The 21,180-nt window shown below is 38.6% G+C and overlaps 2 protein-coding genes across 3 annotated transcripts in view; one reads left to right on the top strand and one right to left on the bottom strand.

The window, feature by feature from the left end:
• Window positions 1-21,180, top strand: part of RDX (radixin) — a 99,469-nt gene that overhangs the window by 40,355 nt on the left and 37,934 nt on the right. For both annotated transcript variants that reach the window (XM_070803382.1, XM_070803381.1), the window contains exons 9-10: window positions 71-234; window positions 14,132-14,262. In XM_070803382.1, the coding sequence (XP_070659483.1) occupies window positions 71-234; window positions 14,132-14,262 (295 nt within the window). The remainder of the gene's footprint in view (window positions 1-70; window positions 235-14,131; window positions 14,263-21,180) is intronic.
• LOC109569567 (large ribosomal subunit protein eL39-like) lies at window positions 4,326-4,478 on the bottom strand. The gene has a single exon (XM_070803383.1). The coding sequence runs from the start codon at window positions 4,476-4,478 to the stop codon at window positions 4,326-4,328; it is 153 nt and encodes a 50-aa protein (XP_070659484.1).

Below are 21,180 nucleotides of genomic sequence, written 5' to 3'. Positions count from 1 at the left end.
TTTTGTAGAGATTATTGTGGGAAGAACTATCCTTCATGAAAATTTTAAATTCAGGCTCCTTTATGTTTAGGATTTTGTTTTTTATGCACCTCGTTTGAGAATCAATAAGCGGATTTTGGCCTTATGCATGGGAAACCATGAACTGTACATGCGAAGAAGGAAGCCTGACACTATTGAAGTACAACAGATGAAGGCCCAGGCTAGAGAGGAGAAACATCAGAAGCAGTTGGAAAGGTATGGAGTTTATGGCCTTTCTTTTTCTTAATTTTTGACTGCTGGGTCTTGCAGCACATGGGCACTTCTCTTCTTTTGTTGTGGGACATGGGCTCTAGAGCACCCAGGCTCAGTAGTTGGGGTGCATGGGCTTCTCTAGTTGCAGCACGTGGGCCTGGCTGTCCCAAGGTACGTAGAACCCCAGTTCCCCAGCCAAGTGTCAAACCTGCATCCTGTGCTTTGGAAAGTGGATTCTTTACCACTGGGCCACCAGGCAAGTCCCTGGCCTTTCATTTTTAGTTGATACCAGTAGGTTATCTAAAATTTAAGAATCCTCATCAGTTTCTATAGTATACTCTAAATTTACATTTTTACATTATATTCATTTAATACCATGATATATGGTTGACCAAAAAATTTGTCCAGGTTTTTCCAGAAGGTGTTACGTATTAAAATTGAATGACAGCATGTGTTATCACTGTCCTCTTTTAAAGTGACTGTGTATAATTTTCAAGTTAGAAATCTTTGATAGATATTTCTGAGAAAATAGCTTTTTGAGACTTCACAGATATGCTTTTCCTGTATTGTGCTTGCTTTTTACTGACAGACTTTGGTGTGGACATAGTATGAAATTTCAAGTTTGTTTTGCTTGTGACTTCTGTGTCTTCATTTTTCAGGGTAGGAATATGCTGAATATTTTCTTTGAAACGGTGTCAGTGACGTGACGTGAGTAGTCACTATTCAGAGTTTAGTAACTCTGGCACTCCCTGCCAGTGACACTGATCTTTTAAACCAGGGTTCACTTAGACTTTCGAAAAAGATGTTAAATATATTAAATTAAGACTTCTGAAACATAAAAGTATTGAATAAGTTCCTCGTTTACCTTGGAACCACATTATTGGCTCCAGCACTCATAATTCCCAAATCTGATTCTATACTAATTTAGACTTTATGCTTTATTTGAAAAAATTTAGAGACCAAATTCGGAGAAGGCAATGGCACCCCACTCCAGTACTCTTGCCTGGAAAATCCATGGACAGAGGAGCCTGGTGGGCTGTAGTCCATGGGGTCGCTAAGAGTCGGGAACGACTGAACGACTTCACTTTCACTTTTCACTTTCATGCATTGGAGAAGGAAATGGCAACCCATTCCAGTGTTCTTGCCTGGAGAATCCCAGGGACGGGGAAGCCTGGTGGCCTGCTGTCTCTGGGGTCCCACAGAGTCAGACACGACTGAAGCAACTTAGCAGCAGCAGCAGCAGCAGAGACCAAATTAAAGTTAACATCTATTGAGGAAATCATTGTAGAATAACACAATAATCTTAAGAGTAGAGTAGGTCCTAAAGAAAACAAAATTGAGGACCCCTAACCATATACATAAAAACATTGTGTTGGAAATAACATGATTTGAATCCAGTAATTAAATCAGCCCTCTGCCAGAAATAGTTTTGCCACCTATATTTTTAGTCATTGTATTAGATACATTTTTTTTTCTTAAATGTTCTGTGTAATTCAGATATTTTATTAATTCACATTGTTTCACTCAAGTTGTCTGCCTTAGAGAAGTTCAGTTCAATTGCTCCGTCATGTTGGACTCTTTGCAACCCCTTGGACTGCAGCACGCCAGGCCTCCCTGTCCATCACCAACTCCCAGAGTTTACTCAAACTCATGTCCATTGAGTCGGTGATGCCATCCAATCATCTCATCCTCTGTCGTCCCCTTCTGCTCCTGCCTTCAGTCTTTACCAGCATCCAGGTCTTTTCAGATGAGTCAGTTCTTCGCATCAGGTGGCCAAAGTATTGGAGTTTCAGCATCAGCCCTTCCAATGAATATTCAGGACTGATTTCCTTTGGGATGGACTGGTTGGATCACCTAGCAGTCCAAAGGACTCTGAAGAGTCTTTTCCAATACCACAGTTCAAAAACATCAATTCTTTACTGCTCAGCTTTCTTTACTGTCCAACTGACACATCCATATGTGACTACTGGAAAAACCATAGCCTTCACTAGACAGACCTTTGTTGGCAAAGTAATGTCTCTGCTTTTTAATATGCTGTCTAGGTTGGTCATAACTTTTCTTCCAAAGAGCAAGTATCTTTTAATTTCATGGCTGCAGTCACCATCTGCAGTGATTTTGGAGCCCCCCAAAATAAAGTCTGTCACTGTTTCCCAGTCTATTTGCCAAGAAGTGATGGGACCAGATGCCATGATCTTAGTTTTCTGAATGTTGAGTTTTAAGCCAACTTTTTCACTCTCCTCTTTCACTTTCATCAAGACTCTTTTTAGTTCCTCTTCACTGTCTGCCATAAGGGTGGTGTCATCTGCATATCTGAGGTTATTGATATTTCTCCCGGCAATCTTGATTCCAGCTTGTGCTTCCTCCAGCCCAGCGTTTCTCATGATGTACTCTGCATATAAGTTAAATAAGCAGGGTGACAATATACAGCCTTGACGTACTCCTTTTCCTGTTTGGAATCAGTCTGTTGTTCATGTCCATTTCTAACCGTTGATTCCTGACCTGAGTACAGATTTTTCAAGAAAAGTCAACTGCTTCATAAAACATGTTTTAAACAGGCATGAAACTGTCCTGTAATTCCTGACCCCACCATTAAAGATGCTAAGTTGGAATGTTACTTTGATCTCTGTCATTTTTTACTGGTCTCTTGTGGCTTAGGATTACATTGTAGTTCTTGATTTACTTTTCATTGAAGGATAATTACAATATTGTGTTGGTTTCTGCCATACATCAGCATGGATCAGCCATAGGTATACATACGTCTCCTCCCTCTTGAACCTGCTTCCCAACTCCCACTCCATCCTACCCCTCTAGCTTGCAACTAGCCCCAGTTTTAGTTCCCTGAGTTATATAACAAATTCCCCGACTGGCTGGCTGTTTTGCGTATGTTAATGTGTGTTTCTGTTCTGTGCTTCTCTCCATTCATCCCACCCTCTCCTCCTTATATTCATCTTACCCTCTTATATTCATCTCCTCCTCTCCTTCCACCCACTGTGTCCATAAGTCTATGTTTACATATCCATTGCTACTGGGCAAATAGGTTCATTAGAACCATCTTGCTAGGTTCAATATATGCCTTAACATAGGATATTTGTTCTTCTCTTCTGACTTACTTCACATTGAATCTGTAGATTGCATTTGGTAGTTTAGTCATTTTCACAATATTGATTCTTCTAGTGCAGGAAAGTAGAATATCTCTCCATCTGTTTATGTTGACTTTGTTTTCTTTCATCAGTGTCTTATAGTTTTCTATGTATAGCTCTGTTTCCTTAGGTTGATTTATTCCTATGTATTGTGTTCTTTTTGTTGCAGTGATAAATGGGATTGATTCTTTAATTTCTCTTTCTGACTTTTTGTTGTTAGTGCATAGAAATGCAAGTAGTTTTTGTGTATTGATTTGGTATCCTGTGATTAGCTCTAGTAATTTTCTGATGGTATTTTTAGGGTTTTCTATGTATAGTAGTATCATGTCATCTGCAAACAGTGAGAGTTTTACTGTTTATTTCCAGTCTGGATTCTTTTTGTTTTCTTTAACTCTCTGATTGTCATAGCTAGGACTTCGAAATTATGTTGAATAATAGTGGCGAGAATGGGCACCCTTGTCTTGTTTCTGATATTAGAGGGGATGCTTTCAGGTTTTCACCATTGAGAATAATGTTTGCTGTGGGTTTATCATTTATGGCCTTTATTATGTTGAGGTAGATTCCTTCCATGCCCATTTTTTAAAGAGTTTTATCATAAATGGGTTCTGAATTTTTTTCAAAAGCTTCTTCTGCATCTATTGAGAAGATCTTATGATTTTTATCTCTCAGTTTGTTAATATGGTGTATCACATTGATTGATTTGCTTATACTGAAGAATCCTTGCATCCCTGGGATCATGGTGTGTGATCTTTTTTTCTTTTTCCCCAAATAAGTTTCACATATTTTTTACTGAGCCTCATAGCCAGCTAGCAAGGAAACAAGAAACATTAGGAGCCATGCATTCCATCTCTCCCATAAGTTTAGACAGTTGTGATGTTCCAACTGTGATTTGGCTGGTTTATCTGCAGATGGTCTTAACACACAGCATGTGTTCCACTTTATATGTGACACTTCTTATAGACCCAGCTTGGTTTTTCTCCAGTGTCTTCTCTTGGAATTGTCCCTGATCTTACTAGTCTTTGTTTGAATCCATTGAGGAATGGGACAATTCTGCTTTTGTTTCTTGGCTAGGAATTGCTTGACCCTGAGAGTCTTGTGAGACGACATCATGGGAAGCAAACTCAACCACACATAGGATGGTGGAGAAAAGAAAAGTGCATGTGTATTCTTTATAATGTGTTGTTGAATTCTGTTTGCTAGAAGTTTCTTGAGGATTTCTGCATCTTGTTCATCAGTGATATTGGCCTGTAATTTTCTTTTTTTGTGATGTCTTTTTCTGATTTTGATATCAGGGTGATGGTGGTCTCATAAAATGAATTTGGAGGTATTCCTTCCTCTGCAATTTTTTTGAAAAAGTTTCAGATGGATAGGCACTAGCTCTTCTCTAAATGTTTAATAGATTTCACCTGTGAAGCCATCTGAACTTTTGTTTGTAGGGAGATTTTTGATCAGTTTTCAGTTTAGTGCTTATAATGGCCTTGTTCATAGTTTCTATTTTTTCCTGGTTCAGTCTTGGAAGGTTGAACTTTTCTAAAAATCTGTCCGTTTCTTCCAGGTTGTTCATTTTATTGGCATATAGTTTCTTGTAATAGTCTCTTCTGATTCTTTGTATTTCTGCATTGTCTGTTGTAACCTGTCCTTTTTCATTTCTAATTTTGTTGATTTGATTTTTCTCCCTTTTTTCTTGAGTCTGGCTAATGGTTTGTCCGTTTTATCTCCTTAAAGAATCAGCTTTTAGTTTTATTACTTGTTACTATTGTTTCCTTCATTTCTTTTTCATTTATTTCTGCTCTGATCTTGTTGATTTCTTTCCTTCTACCAATTTTGGGGTTTTATTGTTCTCCTTTTTCAGTTGTTTTAGGTGTAAAGTTAGTTGTCTATTCGATGTTTTTGTTTCCTGAGATAGGATTGTATTGCTATAAACTTCCCTCTTAGAACTGTTTTTGCTGCAGCCCATAGGTTTTTGGTTGTCGTGTTTTTGTTGTCATTTGTTTCCAGGAATGGTTGATTTCTCATTTTACTTCGTCAGCAACCTGTTCATTTTTAAGAAATGTGTTTAATTTCCATGTATGTGTGTTTTACAGTTGTTTTTTGTTTCCTTGTAATTGGTATCTAGTCTCATATTCTTATGGTGAGAAAAGATGCTTGATATGATTTCCATTTTTTAAAATTTATTGAGAATTAATTTGTGACCTGAGATGTGGACTATCCTGGAAAATGTTCTATCTGCATTTGAGAGGAGGGTGTATTCCTTTGCATTTGGATGGTATGTCCTAAAGGTATCAACTAGGTCCATATGACCTAATGTGGCATTTAAGGCTTGTGTTTCCTTAATTTTCTGTTTTGATGAACTGTTCATTGGTGTAAGTGGGGTATTAAAATCCAAACTGTTGTGTTACTGTCAATTTCTCCTTTTGTGTCTGTTTGCCTTATGTATTGAGGGGGTCCTCTGTTGGGTGCATAAATATTTGCATTGTTATGTCTTCTTGGATTGATCACTATGTAGTGTGCTTCCTTATCTCTTATAATATTGTTTTATTTTAAGGTCTGTTTTGTCTGATAGGATTGCTACTCTGACTTTGTTTTGATTTCCATTTTGCATGGAGTGTCTTTTTCCATCTTTTCACTTTCAGTCTATGTGTGTCTCTAGGTCTGAAGTGGGTCTCTTGTAGATAGCGTTGTATGGGTCATGTTTTTTTATCCATTCAGTCTGTGTCTTTTGGTTGGAGCATTTAATCCATTTACATTTAAAGTAATTATTGATATATATGTTCCTTTTGGAATTTTCTTAATTGTTTTGGGCTTATTTTTGTAGGTCTTTTTCTTCTCTTGTGTTTCCTTCCTGTGGAAGTCCTTTTAACTTTGTCTGTAAAGCTGGTTTTGTGGTGCTAAATTCTCTTAACTTTCACTTGTCTGAAAGGTTTCAATTTTTCTGTCAAATACGAACGAGATTCTTGCCAGGTCGGGTAATCTTGCTTGTAGATTTTTCCCTTTCAGTACTTTAAATATATCCTGCCATTCTCTTCTGGCCTATAAGGTTCCTGCTGAAAGATATCTGTTAATCGAATGGGGTTTCCCTTGTATGCTGCTTGTTGGTTTTCCCTTGCTGCTTTTAATAGTCTTTCTTTGTGTTTAATCTTTATTAGTTTGACTAGTATGTGTCTCAGTGTGTATCTCCTTGGGTATATACTGTAGGGGACTCTGCGCTTCTTGGACTTGATTGTTTCCTTTCGCATGTTGGGGAAATTTTCACATATAGTATCTTCAAATATTTTCTCAGACCCTTTCTTTTTCTTTTCTAGTACTGGGACACCTGTAATCCGAATGTTGGTGTGTTTAATATTGTCTGAGAGGTCTCTGAGACTATCCTCAATTCTTTTCTTTCTTTTTCCTTTAGTCTGCTCTTCAGAAGTTATTTCCACCATTCTATTCTTCTGCCTCAGTTATTCTGGTATTGATTGCTTCTAGAGTATTTTTGCTTCCCTGGTGGCTCAGGTGGTAAAGAGCTTGCCTGCAATGTGGGAGAGATCTGGGTTCAATCCCTGGGTTGGGGAGATCCCCTGGAGAAGGGAATAATAACCCACTCCAGTATTCTTGCCTACAGTATTCCATGGACAGAAGAGTCTGGTGGGCTACAGTCCATGGGGTTGCAAAGAGTCAGACACAACTGAGCTACTAACACACAGAGTATTTTAAATTTCATTATGTATTGTATGTCTCTGTTTCTTCTTTATTTCTTCTAGGTCCATATTAAATGTGTTAATTGATCCTTGCATTTTGTCCATTCTGTTTTTGAGGTTTTGGATCATCTTTATTATCATTACTCTGAATTCTCTTTCAGATGGTTTGCCTATTTCCTCTTCATTTATTTGGTCTTGTGAGTTTCTGTCTTGTTCATTCATTTGTGCAATATTTCTCTGCCTTTTCATTTTTATTCTAACGTACTGCGTTTGAGGCTTCCTTTCCCCAGGCTTTCAAGTTGTATTCCTACTTCCCTTTGGTTTCTGCCCTCAATGGGTAAGGTTTGTCCAGTGGTTTGGTTAGGCTTTGTGTTGGGAGTGACTTTTGCTTGTGTTCTGGTGAAAGGAGGTGAGGTGGTTTTTTTTTTCTCCCCTTCTGATGGGCTTGGCTGTGTGAGGTGGTATATTTTGGGATGTCTGGTAATCCTGTCTGCTGATTAATGGTTGGGTTTATGATTTTGTCTTGTTCATTGTTTGGGTGAGGTGTCCTGCACTAGAGTGCTGCCAGCAGTTGGGTGATGCTGGATCTTTTTAACACAGTTAACAACCCCATGGTTCCTTTCTTGGATTCCATGAAAGGTTCCAACCTATCATTAGTGAATATTTATTGCCTGCTTTGTATACAGTAGGAATTCATTAACTCTTTATTTCATTTGAACACCTGAAGGTTGTTTTATGTTAGTCCAGCCACATGGGAATTGATGGTCTTTCAGAAGTGGCATGCCAAGTCTTTGTTCATTCCCTGCTTTATAGGTCAGAGAGAGAGAAGTGACAACTGTGTATGTGGAAACAATTTCCATCAGGCCCAATGACAAAGGAGCCAGCAGACATACTTGGGGGAATGCCCAGAGGTGTGCTGCTGGAGTTTCTTGGGCAAGAACAGTAGTTGGGAAGAGGCAGCAGGAGGCCTCTTTCCCTATAATACATTGGCGTATGTAGCTATGTCCTCCTGCATAACTCTCATCACTTCTTTTTAATAGTGAAAATCACGTTCTTTTCCATGGATTATTGGTCCTTGTAGTCTGCGTTCTTAAGTTACTTGTGTCCAAATCAAATTGAGTTTACAGTTTAGAGTGAGATAGCTACATACCAGTTGTAGGTTAGCTATGGGATAGTCTGTGTCACAGCTGACTGCCTGTACGCCTGGGACTCAGCTGATGTCATACCAAAGAACACAGGCTTTGGATTAGATAAATCTGGGTTTGAATTCTAATACTTGTTGAACAAGTAACTTCTTATTCTCTTATCCTTACTGTGAAAATAATAGTCCTTTCAAGAGTTTTTGTGAGAAATAATAGGGTCAGTACAGAAACACTTAGCAGAGTACCTAATCCCTAATTAAGTAGTAGCAGTAAAGAATTTTTAATATTACTAGTACATAGTTTGATTAGAAGTTGAATATATGTTGCTTTTTAGTTTTCATTTTAAGAAAAATGTAATTGGTGCTATTAAAAAAGTAATGTATTCTAATATGGGGCTTCTCAGGTGGCTCAGTGGTAAGGAATCTTGACCTGCATACAGGTTTCTCAGGAGGCAGGTGAGGTGGTTTGGTATTCCTATCTCTTTAAGAATTTTCCACAGTTTGTTGTGATCCACACAATCAAAGGCTTTAGTGTAGTTGATGAAGCAGAAGTACATGTTTTTCTGGAATTCTCTTGCTTTTTCTATGATCCAGCTAATCTTGGCAATTTGATCTCTGGTTCCTCTGCCTTTTCTAAATCCAGCTTCAACATCTGGAAGTTTTCAGTTCTTGTACTGTTGAAGCCTAGCTTGAAGAATTTTGAGCACTACTTTGCTAGTGTGTGAAATGAGTGTGATTGTGTGGTAGTGTGAACATTCTTTGGCACTGCCTTTCTTTGGGATTGGAATGAAAACTGACCTTTTTCAGTCCTGTGACTGCTGAGTTTTCCAAATTTGCTGGCATACTTAGTGCAGCACTTTAACAGCATTATCTTTTAGGATATGAAAAGGCTCAACTGGAATTCTATCACCTCCACTAGCTTTGTTCATAGTGATGCTTCTTAAGGCCCACTTGACTTCACGCTCCAGGGGAATTTTGGCTCTAGGTGAATGATAACACCATCATAGTTATCAGGGTTGTAAAGATCTTTTTTGTACAGTTCTTCTGTGTATTCTTGCCACCTCTTCTTAATATCTTCTGCTTCTGTTAGGTTCACACTGTTTCTGTCCTTTATTGTGCCCATCTTTGCCTGAAATGTTCCCTTGATATATCTAATTTTCTTGAAGAGATCTCTCTAGTCTCATTCTATTGTTTTCTTCTATTTCTTTTCATTGCTTGCTTGGCAAGCCTCTCTTATCTCTCCTTGCTATTTTTTGGAACTCTACATTCAGATGGGTATCTCTTTCCTTTTCTCATTTGCCTTTCGCTTCTCTTCTTTTCTCAGGTACTTGTAAGGCCTCCTCAGACAACCATTTTGTCTTTTGTATTTCTTTTTCTTGGGGATGGTTTTGATGACCACCTCCTATACAATGTTATGAACCTCCATCTGTAGTTCTTCCGGCACTCTGTCTCTGTCTCTCAGATATAATCCCATGAATCTGTTTGTCACTTGCACTGTGTAATCAATCATAAGGGATTTGTTTAGGTCATACCTGAATGGCCTAGTGATTTTCCCTACAAAAAGAAACTAGGTATCACTAAGAAACATGGAGAGCCAAAGTCATTTGTGTTAATTGAATGGGGTGTTCATTGGTGATGGCTGTCAGCAGGTGAGAATTCTTGTGAGATGAGAAGTACAAGCTTTGTAAGAGTGCAGTGTAATGAACTTTACAAAACACTTTAAATATCATAATCAAGTTAAATACTGGCTATACATTTATTTCATTTTTCAGTATAAACACTAAAATTCCTCCTCCCAACTTGGTTGTTGTTATCTTCAGTCTTTTTTTCTTGCTTCCGTGTCTCCTTTACCTCCATCCTTGAGGAAGAACAAATGAAACGTCAATAGGGAAAAGGTAAACAGCACCAGTGCCCACCTCCAGAAGGGGCCATCTGTGTGCCAGAGCAGGACTTGAAAAGTTCTGAGTTTGTGGAATATTATTGCAGCCTTTGGTCTTCAGGTCTGGTGAGATGTAAGTATTCATGAAGTGTCTCGGGGCCTCAGTGTCTCAGGGCGGAAGCTAACTGTCTTGGAGACTGTGGCAGCGCTGGATTTGACTAAGCAGGGACTAAGGAGTGATGTGGGCAGGCTATTCAGCATCTTCGAGTAGCAGGCAGCCTGGCATGAAAAAAGTAGCTCTTGACCATACTAGCAATTACTTGAGAAATACTGTGCTCTTGATGTCACAGACAAGCCTACTTTTTCAGCTTTCTAAAGAATACAGGAAGGGCACCAGTATCTGTGGGGCCTGCAGGGCCTTGTTTTTTCTCAAGGAAATTGGGATGTTCAAACTTTCTTAAACCTGTGTAACCCCTGACTCCTAGAGTGGTGGGGGCTGTTTACCTGTGTATACTCTGTTGATTGAGATAGGATGAAAGAGGTGAATGTGCTAAAAGTGAGTCCAAGTCTTGGGGGCAGGGGGGCGCTTAGTTATTCAATCTTCCTTCTGGCTGTTGAGAAAGTACCTTGTAGGGAAGTCTAAAACAGAGATGGAGCTCCTCTCTCATGAATGAACTCCAGGCCTTAGATTATTAAATGCTGTGAGGATTCATTAAAACCAGTTGGAAAGATATGGTCACCCTTAAGCTTAATGCAGGGCCTACTTTTCTTGCTGACTTGTTACAACTCTATCTGTTTGCCCCAAAACTGGAGTCTCTTTTCATTTTGAAAGCAGATAGGTACTAGTTGCTGCAGGAAGAAATAGGTAATAAAACTTTGCTGATAAGCTTATCAGAGATTGCAAGTTGAGAAATTATGTGATTTGGGCTTGAAATTCAGAATTGACATCAAATGGCAGCTATGTCTTTTGTAAATATTTAGGTATATTTAGATAAGTTTTAGAGGAAAGCATAATTATTATTATTTTTTTAACTAAAAAGGGTATTATTCCCATTGAAGTTGATAATATTATCAGATAATTAAATCTTATTCATCATTATATTTCTGGCCCTCAACATAGAGTCTGATCCACAGTAAGCCTTTGGTAGATGTTTGATAAATGAATTTGGCTATATTTAGGCCCATGGTAGATGCATCTAAATGACAAATGCACTCGTTCCCACCAAACTCTCAGGAAGATCTTTTCAGATAGCATTCAGTTCAGTTCAGTCACTCAGTCATGTCCGACTCTTTGCGACCCCATGAATTGCAGCACGCCACGCCTCCCTGTCACATCACCAACTCCCGGAGTTCACTGAGACTCATGTGCATCGAGTCAGTAATGCCATCCAGCCATCTCATCCTCTGTCGTCCCCTTCTCCTCCTGCCCCCAATCCCTCCCTGCATCAGAGTCTTTTCCAGTGAGTCAACCCTTCGCGTGAGGTGGCCAAAGTATTGGAGTTTCAGCTTTAGCATCATTCCCTCCAAAAAAATCCCAGGGCTGATTGATCTCCTTCAGAATGGACTGGTTGGATCTCCTTGCAGTCCAAGGGACTCTCAAGAGTCTTCTCCAACACCACAGTTCAAAAGCATCAATTCTTTGGCACTCAGCCTTCTTCACAGTCCAACTCTCACATCCATACATGACCACAGGAAAAACCATAGCCTTGACTAGACGGACCTTTGTTGGCAAAGTAATGTCTCTGCTTTTCAATATGCTGTCTAGGTTGGTCATAACTTTCCTTCCAAGGAGTAAGCGTCTTTTAATTTCATGGCTGCAATCACCATCTGCAGTGATTTTGGAGCCCAAAAAGATAAAGTCTAACACTGTTTCCACTGTTTCCCCATCTATTTCCCATGAAGTGATGGGACCAGATGCCATGATCTTCGTTTTCTGAATATTGAGCTTTAAGCCAACTTTTTCACTCTCCACTTTCACTTTCAGCACGAGGCTTTTTAGTTCCTCTTCACTTTCTGCCGTAAGGGTGGTGTCATCTGCATATCTGAGGTTATTGATATTTCTCCCGGCAATCTTGATTCCAGCTTGTGCTTCCTCCAGTCCAGCGTTTCTCGTGATGTACTCTGCATAGAAGTTAAATAAGCAGGGTGACAGTATACAGCCTCGACGTGCTCCTTTTCCTATTTGGAACCAGTCTGTTGTTCCATGTCCAGTTCTAACTGTTGCTTCCTGACCTGCATACAGATTTCTCAAGAGGCAGGTCAGGTTGTCTGGTATTCCCATCTCTTTCAGAATTTTCCACAGTTTATTGTGATCCACACAGTCAAAGGCTTTGGCATAGTCACTAAAGCAGAAATAGATGTTTTTCTGGAACGCTTTTCCTTTTTCCATGATCCAGCGGATGTTGGCAATGTGATCTCTGGTTCCTCTGCCTTTTCTAAAACCAGCTTGAACATCAGGAAGTTCACGGTTCACGTATTGCTGAAGCCTGGCTTGGAGAATTTTGAGCATTACTTTACTAGCATGTGAGATTAGTGCAATTGTGTAGTAGTTTGAGCATTCTTTGGCATTGCCTTTCTTTGGGATTGGACTGAAAACTGACCTTTTCCAGTCCTGTGGCCATTGCTGAGTTTTCCAAATTTGCTGGCCTATTGAGTGCAGCACTTTCACAGCATCATCTTTCAGGATTTGAAATAGCTCAACTGGAATGCCATCACCTCCACTAGCTTTGTTCGTAGTGATGCTTTCTAAGGCCCACTTGACTTCACATTCCAGGATATCTGGCTCTAGATGAGTGATCACACCATCGTGATTATCTGGGTCCTGAAGATGTTTATTGTACAGTTCTTCTGTGTATTCTTGCCACCTCTTCTTAATATTTTCTGTTTCTGTTAGATCCATACCATTTCTGTCCTTTATTGAGCCCATCTTTGCATGAAATGTCCCCTTGGAATCTCTAATTTTCTTGAAGAGTTCTCTAGTCTTTCCCATTCTGTTGTTTTCCTCTATTTCTTTGCGTTGATCGCTGAGGAAGGCTTTCTTATCTCTTCTTGCTATTCTTTGGAACTCTGCATTCAGATGTTTATATCTTTTCTTTTCTCCTTTGCTTTTTGCTTCTCTTCTTTTCACAGCTATTTGTAAGGCCTCCCCAGACAGCCATTTTGCTGTTTTGCATTTCTTTTCTATGGGAATGGTCTTGATCCCTGTCTCCTGTACAGTGTCACGAACTCATTCCATTAGATGCATACTATTATTCTAAGGAATTTGTCAAAGGAGATAAAACTGATTTGTCATCATGTATCCAAGTTTAAGTTGATACTATGTTAGGAATTAAACTTGTGTTAATTGATAATGATTGAAATATTTTGCCCCTCCATGTTAATTTGCTTTTTAAAATGAAACGGCCTGTGCATTCCCTTCAAACCTTTGCTGGTTCTGCCAGTGGGTGGTTCCTGCTAATCTAAAGAAGGCATGTTCTTGGGTATGGCAACTGTGCAGTTAACTTGTTTTGTGCTCACATATAATTAATTGTCAGGAGTTCTTTTTATTTATTTATTTCTGACATTTCATTTATTTATTTTTTTGGATTGAAATCAAAGCAAAATGTTCATATTTTAATGTTTATGTTTCCATAGAGAATACTCATTTTTCCAGACCTAACTTTATGGTCTCAGAGTGGGAGCAGAGGCCATCCATATGGTCTTGAGTCTCTTTATCTCTTTGTAATGTATCCTCAGAGACAACAAAACTTTAAGTTCTTTTCAGTTCAAGAAGCATGTCTGGGTTCTTTCAGCGTCAAGATTCCAGCTAGTCACTTAATTCAGTGACTATAGTTTTTGTGACCCTACAATAAAAGATATATTTTAATCCAATGTATGTATATGTAACAGTGTTGTAGTCCTATATTCTTAACCATATGACTTTTGAATGCATCTAAATATAATGAATACTTAAAATATTGATACGCTGTCATTTCTTCTTAGTTGATTTACAGTTAGTACTTAGGTTTCATGTATATATTTTCATATAGTAATTTCTAACAACAGTGTAATTCCTTTTAAGGGCTCAATTAGAGAATGAAAAGAAGAAAAGAGAAATAGCGGAAAAGGAAAAGGAAAGAATAGAACGTGAAAAGGAAGAGCTTATGGAACGTCTGAGGCAAATTGAAGAACAGACAATGAAGGCCCAGAAAGGTAAAAGTTTCTTTTTGATACTGGATTCAAAATTGTTGCTCTGTCATCAGATAATATAGTATTTCTTAATACTATTAAATCTTATTTGTCTTTTTTAAAATATATTTTTTAATTGTAGGTAAATTGCTCTACAATGCCATACAGCTACACGAATCAGCCATAACTGTACATACGTTCCCTCTGTCTTTAGCCTCCCTCCCCTCCCACCACCGCACCCCTCTAGGTCATCACAGAGCACCAGGTTGAGCTCCCTGTCTTCTCTAGCGGCTTCCCACAAGCTGCTTATTTGACACATGATGGTGTATGTATCAATGCTGCTTTCTCTATCCGTCCCACCCTCTCTTTCCCCCACTGTGTCCACAAGTCCATTCTCTACATCCGTGTCTCCATTCCTTCCCTGCAAATAGGTTCATCTGTACCATTCTTCTAGATTCTACATATAATGCAAATTATTATGCCATGTTTGGTTTCCTCTTTCTGACTCAATTCATTCTGTATAACAGGCTTTAGGCTCATCCACATCACTACAACTGACTCAAATTTGTTCCTTTTTACGGATGACTGATACTCTTTTGTTTTTATGTACCACAGCTTGTTTATCCATTTATCTGCTCATGAACATCTCGGTTACTTCCATTTCTTATATAGACCTCAGTTCGGTTCAGTTCAGTTGCTCACTCATGTCTGACTCTTTGTGACTCCATGAACCGCAGCATGCCAGGCCTGCCTGTCCATCACCGAACTCCCAGAGTCCACCCAAAACCATGTCCATTGAGTCAGTGATGCCATCCAACCATCTCATCCTCTGTCGTCCCTTTCTCCTCCTGCCCTCAATCTTTCCCAGCATCAGGGTCTTTTCACATGAGTCAGCTCTTCGCATCATGTGGCCAAAGTATTGGAGTTTCAGCTTCAACATCAGTCCTTCCAGTGAACACTCAGGACTGATCTCCTTTAGGATGGACTGATTGGATCTCCTTGCAGTCCAAGGGACTCTCAAGAGCCTTTTCCAACACCACAGTTCAAAGAAAAGCATCAATTCTTTGGCGCTCAGCTTTCTTTATAGTCCAACTCTCACATCTAGACAGACCTTTGTTGACAGAGTAATGTCTCTGCTTTTTAATATGCTGTCTAGGTTTGTCATAACTTTCCTTCCAAGGAGCAAGCGTCTTTTAATTTCATGGCTGCAATCACCATCTGCAGTGATTTTGGAGCCCAGAAAAATAAAGTCAGCCACTGTTTCTACTGTTTCCCCATGTATTTGCCATGAAATGATGGGACCAGATGCCATGATTTTAGTTTCTGAATGTTGAGCTTTAAGCCAACTTTTTCACTCTCCTCTTTCACTTTCATCAATAGGCTCTTTAGTTCCTCTTCATTTTCTGCCATAAGGGTGGTGTGGTCTGCATATCTGAGGTTATTGATATTTCTCCTGGCAATCTTGGTGCCAGCTTGTGCTTCCTCCAGTCCAGCGTTTCTCATGATGTACTCTGCATATAAATTAAACAAGCAGGGTGACAATATACAGCCTTGACATACTCCTTTTCCTATTTGGAACCAGTCTGTTGTTCCATGTCCAGTTCTAACTGTTGCTTCCTGACCTGCATACAGGTTTCTCAATAGGCAGGTCAGGTGGTCTGATATTCTCATTTCTTGAAGAATTTTCCATGGTTTATTGTGATCCACACAGTCAAAGGCTTTGGCATAGTCACTAAAGCAGAAATAGATGTTTTTCTGGAACTCTCTTGTTTTTTCGAGGATCTAGCAGATGAGCACTTTGATCTCTGGTTCCTCTGCCTTTTCTAAAACCAGCTTGAACATCAGGAAGTTCACGGTTCATGTATTGCTGAAGCCTGGCTTGGAGAATTTTGAGCATTACTTTACTAGTGTGTGAGATGAGTGCAATTGTGTGGTAGTTTGAGCATTCTTTAGCATTGCCTTTCTTTGGGATTGGACTGAAGACTGACATTTCCCAGTCCTGTGGCCACTGCTAAGTTTTCCAAATTTTCTGGCCTATTGAGTGCAGCACTTTCACAGCATCATCTTTCAGGATTTGAATATATATAGACCTAATTCTATTTAATTGCCAATTTAATACTTAGTGGAATTAAATCATAAACATTTTAAAGGCACATTCATGTATCCAGTGCTCATATATTTGTTTTTCATTTACTTAAGTACTCAAATATTTTTATATGTACTTTTATTATTGTAAATTACAAATGACTATATGTGTTAATTTTTTCCTTTGGACTCTCCAGGGTTCCCTACACAGAAATATATTTTCAATGCTTTCTGGCATTTAAACAAAATCTTTTTATGGATATTTAAGTACTTTAAGGCATCTAGGTAATTTAAGGTGTTTTAAGCTATTGTGACTTTTTTAACTCTTCTAGAACTCAATCTCTAGTTTCATTATATTAAAAAATACACAACACGTAGCCATGTTTTGTTAGTTTTTGATAACATGTTTGGAAGAACCTACTTCCTAGACAGTGGGTAACCAAAATGTTAGATTATATTAATGTTTTATTATTTTAATATTGTTTTATTTGGCTATGTCAGGTCTTAGCTGTGACAATGCAGGATCTTCACTTTGTCATGTGGAATCTTTTTTTGTCGTACATAGACTCTGTAGTTGTGTTACATGGCATGTGGGATCTTAGTTCCCCAACCAGGGATTGAACTAGAATTCCTTGAGTTGCAATTCAGATTCTTAACCACTGGACCACCAGGGAAGTCCCAACTACAATGTATATTTAGAAGGGCTACATTTATATTTAGCAAATGTGGTTTATATAAAGTAACTTTAGACAAAAAAGATAATGAGCAAAATAAAATGCTGTGTTCCTTCTTAAGAATTAGTACTTGCTTTCCTGATGACTAGTAGAATCAGACATTCAGTTCTGTTGAAATAGCTGTTACTTTTATTTAAGGTTTATTTTTGCTCCTTGTATCAGCTGATGGTGGGATGATGCTCTTGAGCAGTGGGTAGAATAATTTGCCCAGATGGATAACTAGAGGAGGAAGTCACAAAGATTGTTATAAATGCACAAATTGATCATCCCAATTGTAAGATGATTGGAAATAATATTTCTAAGAGAAGAAATAGATTTTACAAAGCCCTGGGTTTTACTCTTTACTCATGAGGAACCTTCTCAGAGCTGTAAGAGACCTAGAAACTGTTCAGTTTGAAACCCTGAGATAGTAAAGAGACTTGTTTGCAGGCTGTAGCACAAGGGTAAAACTAGTTTCCTGAATTCCGGCTTGATGCTGTTTATACCACTCTTGGGCTTCCCTGGTGGCTCAGCTGGTAAAGAATCCTCCTGCAATGTGGGAGACCTGGGTTCGCTCTCTGGGTTGGGAAGATCCCCTGGAGAAGATAATGGCTACCCACTCCAGTATTCTGGCCTGAAGAAGTCCATGGGGTCACAAAGAGTTGGACATGACTGTGCGAGTTTCACACACACTGCCACTCTAGGTGGTTTTTCATCAATTAAAGCAAGATATTCACGATGTGCCAACTTTGTGCTGAATTTTAGACAGACAGATACATAGCATTCATGGGAGTGAATCCTGTGTGCTTGACAGAAATGAGATGGATACATAAAAATTTTAATAAAGTTAGATAACATGTGCTAAGTGCTATGTGAAGAGTGTAAACAATATTTATATTAGAGGAAAAATCTTGGGAAAAAAAGCTAGAATGTTCTAAAGTGTTTTTTATAAAAGGAAAGTTTAAAGAAATTTATAATACTGCTTTGATTTTAAAGAGAAGATTGAAGGATAGCAGCTTTTCATTTATATAATAACTTTTCTGAGAGAATAGCTATTAAATCTTTCAGTCATTTATTTAGATGTTTGATAAAAATATTACTGATTTACATACAGACAAGTACTTAAGTAAGTGAACACTAAAGAATATAAGGAAGATAGAACACAAGAAAAAATATAGAGCATCCTTGTCAAGACAGTTTCAAATCAGTCATCTTAAGGCGAAGGACATCCAGTTTTGCTTGTTTCCTCTTCTTTTTTCTAATAATAAAGCTTTTCCAGGCTGTCCTAAACTCTGCATCAGTTGTCTTGTAATTTATGCTAAATTCTCATTCAAATGATAAGTAGCTCCAACCATTTCTAAATCGTGATATTCAGTAGATAAACCAGTAATTTTTTGTTTGAAAAGAAACATATTTCATTATTGTTATTTTCTTAAAAATTTGATATTGATGGTATTATTTGAAATTTGAAATGTCACAAATAATTAAACAGAATCATGCTAACAGTTTGCATTGCCATATTCATTATTGTTAAGTTATTTAGCTTCCTTTGTCATTCTTTTAACTATTTTTAAGATAACATTGGTGACTGTATTTGAGATATGACAGCCAAACTTGAATTTAGTTTCTATTCTAAAAAAATACATTTCAAAATGAATTTCCACCTTCACAAAAACCATAGGAAAGAGTTTGGGGTATCGTGATTTCATTCTGGATACTTGTTATCATAATGACCCATATGACCATGATAGTGTCATCAGTTACCTGGAGCCAAAGTGTGAAGTCCAGTCATCCTTGAGTGTGAAGTCATGTGAGCCTTAGGAAGCATCACTACGAACAAAGCTAGTGGAGGTGATGAAATTCCAGCTGAGCTATTTCAGATCCTAAAAAATGATGCTGTTAAAGTGCTGTACTCAATAGGCCAGCAAATTTGGAAAACTCAGCAGTGGCCACAAGGACTGGAAAAGGTCAGTTTTCATTCCAATCCAAAAGAAAGGCAGTGCCAAAGAATGTTCATACTACCACACAATTGCACCACTCATTTCACCGGCTAGCAAAGTAATGCTCAAAATTCTCCAAGCTAGGCTTCAACAGTATGTGAACTGAGAAATTCCAGATGTTCAAGCTAGATTTAGAAAAGGCAGAGGAACTAGAGATCAAATTGCCAACATCCATTGGATCATTGAAAAAGCAAGAGAATTCCAGAAAAACATCTACTTCATTGACTATGCTAAAGCCTTTGACTGTGTGGATCACAACAAACTGTGGAAAATACTTCAAGAGATGGGAATACCAGACCACCTTACCTGCCTCCTGAGAAACCTGTATGCAGGTCAAGAAGCAACAGTTAGAACCAGACTTGGAACCACGGACTAGTTCCAAATTGGGAAAGGAGTACATCAAGGCTGTATGTTGTCACCCTGCTTACTTAACTTACACGCAGAGTATATCATGCGAAATGCTGGGCTGGATGAAGCACAAGCTGGAATCAAGATTGCCTGGAGAAATAGCAATAACCTCAGATACGCAGATGACACCACCCTTATGGGAGAAAGTGAAGTGGAGCTAAAGAGTCTCTTGATGAAGTTGAAAGAGGAGGGTGAAAAAGCTGACTGAAGACTCAACATTCAGAAAACGAAGATCATGGCATCTTGGTCCCATCACTTCATGTTAAATAGATGGGTAAACAATGGAAACAGTGACAAACTATTTTCTTGGGCTTCAAAATCACTGCAGGTGGTGACTGCGGCCATGAAATTAAAAGATGCTTGCTCCTTGGAAGAAAAGCTCTGACAAATCTAGACAGCATATTAAAAAACAGATTACTTTGCAGACAAAGGTCGGTCTAGTCAAAGCTGTGGTTTTTCCAGTAGTCATGTGTGCATGTGAGAGTTGGACAGTAAAGAAGGCTGAGTGCCAAATAATTGATGCTTTTAAACTTTGGTGTTGAAGAAGACTCTTGACAGTCCGTTGGACTGCAAGGATAGCCAACCAGTCCATCCTAAAGGAAATCAGTCCTCAATATTCATTGGAAGGACTGATGCCGAAGCTGACATTCCAATACTTGGCCAACTGATGCAAAGAGCCGACTCATCAGAGAAGAGCCTGATGCTGGGAAAGATTGAGGGCAGGAGGAGAAGGGGACGACAGAGATGGTTGGATGGCATCATTGACTCAATGAACATGAGTTTGAACAAGGTCTAGGAGTTGGTGATGGACAGAGAAGCCTGCAGGGCTACAGTTCATGGGGTTGCAAAGAGTTGGACACGATTGAGCTATTGAGTAGCAACTCAATAGCTTGTTAAGCACCCAGTACTGTTCTAGGCCGTTTTCTGGCTGTTGGGGATATAGTATTGAACATGTAAGATCCCTACACTTGTGTAGCTTACAGTTTATTGAGGAAAGACAGAGTAATAAATGTAACAGATAATAAAAATCATTTTATGCAGTTGTAAGTGCTGTGAAGAAGATAAACAGGGTAATGTGATAAAAGTAATAATTGTGAGCAGGAGGGGGTTTATGTATACATTGTTTACAAATAGAAGTCAAGCTTTAATTCAGATATTAATTTACAATATGACCATAAGCGAGTCACTTTTAGCCTCTAGATCTCCTTAGGTTCCTAACTTCTAAAATGGAAGTAAATAATCTAGTTTACTGACGTTTTTATATAGTTACGGTAAAGATTTTTTGTTGAAATTTTTTCGTAGGTATAATAATGTGCATACCTCTTAGATGTAAGGCTCAGTGAATTTTTATAAAATGAATTTATTTTTGTAACTGCCCAAAACAAGATAGAGAACATTACCTGCCCTCAGGGAACCCCCTTGTGTGTCTCTTCCCAGTTTTTCATTCCAAATGTGAGATATCTTTCTGATTTGTATCATCATAAAGTTTAGTCTTTTTTTTTCTAGTAGCTTTGTTGAGATACAATTTACATACCACACAGCCATTTGAAGTGTACGATGTGATAGCTTTTAGTAATATTCACAGGAGTTACGCAGCTGTCACCAAGGTTTTAGAACAATTTCATCACCCCTAAAAGAAGTCCTATAACTGTTAGCATTCACTCCCATTTATTCCCACTTCTCCCTGCTTCCCCACCCCCCATACCTGGGCAGTTACTAATTTAATTTTTTTATCG

The sequence above is a fragment of the Bos indicus genome, chromosome 15 (assembly GCF_029378745.1).
Source record: "Bos indicus isolate NIAB-ARS_2022 breed Sahiwal x Tharparkar chromosome 15, NIAB-ARS_B.indTharparkar_mat_pri_1.0, whole genome shotgun sequence".
NCBI classification, from domain to species: domain Eukaryota; kingdom Metazoa; phylum Chordata; class Mammalia; order Artiodactyla; family Bovidae; genus Bos; species Bos indicus.
This window is presented reverse-complemented; position numbering and strand designations above follow the sequence as displayed.

Bases quoted from the DNA above. Each gene is read 5' to 3' on its own strand.
- LOC109569567 (XM_070803383.1), bottom strand. From the start codon at position 4,478: ATGTCGTCTCACAAGACTCTCAGGGTCAAGCAATTCCTAGCCAAGAAA.